The 2,682-nt window shown below is 35.6% G+C and overlaps 1 protein-coding gene across 1 annotated transcript; it reads left to right on the top strand.

Annotated features, from left to right (window-relative positions):
• The first annotated feature begins 236 nt into the window (after nucleotides 1-236).
• Nucleotides 237-1,195, top strand: LOC140746802 (uncharacterized). Its single transcript, XM_073078899.1, has one exon. The coding sequence runs from the start codon at nucleotides 599-601 to the stop codon at nucleotides 1,193-1,195; it is 597 nt and encodes a 198-aa protein (XP_072935000.1). The 5' UTR covers nucleotides 237-598.
• Nucleotides 1,196-2,682: the final 1,487 nt, after the last annotated feature.

Raw genomic sequence — 2,682 nt, 5'->3', positions numbered from 1 at the left:
ATTTTTTTATTTAATTTAATTTAATTGTATATTTTTTTTTTTCGATTTTATTAAAGACAAAGAAAAATAGTTACATTTTTTGTAAAATTTTAAAGACAGAAAACTTAACAAAATGGCTACTACCGTTAAGACTTGCTCTGGATGTAGAAATAAACTGCCTAAAAAGGAATTCATGCTTTGCGCCACATGCAAACTAAGTTATGACTTGCTGTGTGCTAACATATCATCCAAGAGATTTTACCTTTTGGATCAAGATCGCAAAACGACCTGGACCTGTCCAGAATGTCGCAGCAAGGAACCAAAATCCGACAACACAAATACCCCCGTGCGTGCCACAAATCGTCGTGCAGCTTCAGATGAAGATTCTGACCAAATATTAGGAGAAGAGAGAAATGTAACAGTACGAACCAAAAAACAACGATCAAGATCAGATGGGGATAGATCATTTGTTACTGAAGAAAACTTACGCTCTATAATTAAACAGGAAATCACGGAGACAATTACGCAACTGGTTTCTGATCGTTTAGCCAATATTGTACAACAAATATCCGGTTTTCATGAGTCTCTTTCATTTTTTAGTAAGCAATATGATACACTTATGCAAACAATAAATGAGAAAAATGAAACAATTAACAGCCTAGTTTCCAAAAATGACTATCTATCATCACAAGTAAAGAATTTACCAGATCGTTTAGGACTAGTAGAGCAGAACGTGCGCGCAACAAATGTGGAGATAAATGGGATCCCGGAACACAAATCTGAAAATTTAGTCAGAACCATACAACAACTAGGTACTATAGTAAGAAACCCTATTGGTGACGGTGAAATAATGCACGTGACACGAGTAGCGAAGTTCAACAAGGAGAACGATCGTCCACGTTCTGTGATTGTTAAATTAACTTGTCAACGCCGTCGCGATGAGTTACTTGCTGCAGTTATTAAGTTCAACAAAAGCAACCGTGACGATAAACTGAATTCAGAGCATCTGGGAATTGGTGGTCCTCGGATACCAGTGTTTGTTTCCGAACATCTAACGCCCACAAATAAATACCTCCATGCGGCGGCTCGAAAGAGAGCAAAGGAAACAGGCACCAAGTTTATTTGGGTGAGAGACGGAAGGATCTTTGCGAGGAAAAACGAACAGAGTCCGGCTATCTACATCAAAAACGAAGAAAGTCTTAAATTGATTGTCTAGTCTAGTCTAATTATCTAATGTTTTGGTTTATTTCTATTAAAATGTCTATTACAATTTATTACCAAAACGTGCGAGGCTTGCGGACAAAGACGGAAGCTGTTCTTAAAAATATTTTAACCAATAATTATAATATAATCGTGTTTACCGAAACATGGCTAAATAGTAATATTGTGAACAGCGAATTTATAGATAAACGTTATGTTACATACAGAAAAGATCGATTATGTTCACAGAGCTCAAAGAAGGACGGAGGAGGTGTTATGGTTGCAGTATCTAAACATATTCCTTCATCCAGGCACATTCACTGGGAAAGTAATGCAGAAGATTTATGGGTATCCATTGAAGTCAGAATTAATAATACTTTCAGAAAAATCGCTATTTGCGCTGTATACCTGCCACCACCCGTCAGCTTTGAGCTCTTGTCAGGTTTTATAGAAAATACTACCAAAATTATTGAACAGAATGATCAGGTGGTTGTATTAGGTGACTTCAATATGAGCTTTATCGGTTGGTCTCGTGAATCTGTAGGTAGTCCGTGTTATCCTACAAACTACAGATCTAAACTAGGACTGTCGTTTGTAGATTTTATGTCAATCAATAATCTTTCACAAATGAATGATGTAACAAATCTCGATAATAAAATATTAGATCTTGTCCTCACAGATTGCATTGGCTTGGAAGTAACTAAATCTCATAGCATATTAACCAACCCTGATCCGAAGCATCCTCCTATTTTAATTTTATTGCCACTCTATTGTCCTACCTACCTAAAACCTATTACAACTCCCCGTTATAATTACTTCAAAGCAGATTACAATAGCATATTACGTTTCCTACACAAAATTAACTGGTCGGTAAAATTTGAAAGTTGTCAAAATGTAAATAATATGACCAATATATTTTATGATACAATCTGTAAGGCTATAGAATTCTACACCCCAAAATCGAAACCTAAAAATACTAAATATCCCTTATGGTTTAGCAAATCCTTAATTAAAATGTTATGTGAAAAAAACAGGAAAAGAAATAAATACCTAAAATATAAAAATCCGCGTGACCAATTAGAATTCGAACTTCTTCGCGAACGCGTTCATAAGTTGAGCGAGATATGCCTTATTAATTATAAGAAAAGGATTGAAACCGATATCTGTAGGAATCCTAAAAGCTTTTGGAGTTTCATTAAAGACAGACGTAATGGTGAAACTACCATACCGTCAGTAATTTATCAGGGTGATCAGATTGCAAATACCGGACCTCAAATAGTGGAAATGTTTGCAAATAAATTCTCATCAGTATTTACTAATGTAGCCATAGACAGTGAGATCGAGTCTAAGTCCAGCTGTACTTATTTAAACTATATTAAAATTACGGAACGTGATATTTCGGAAGCAATTAAAAAAGTCGATATATTTAAAGGGGCTGGTCCAGACGAAATACCCCCCGTCTTTATTAAACGTTGTGGCTCTACCCTAGCATTACCATTATCG

The sequence above is a fragment of the Epargyreus clarus genome, unplaced genomic scaffold, assembly GCF_041222505.1.
Source record: "Epargyreus clarus isolate Ecla_fem2 unplaced genomic scaffold, WU_Ecla_fem_2.2 ptg000013l, whole genome shotgun sequence".
Taxonomy (NCBI): Eukaryota; Metazoa; Arthropoda; class Insecta; order Lepidoptera; family Hesperiidae; genus Epargyreus; species Epargyreus clarus.
The sequence above is the reverse complement of the archived record's forward strand: the minus strand, read 5'-3'. Positions and strand labels throughout refer to the sequence as shown.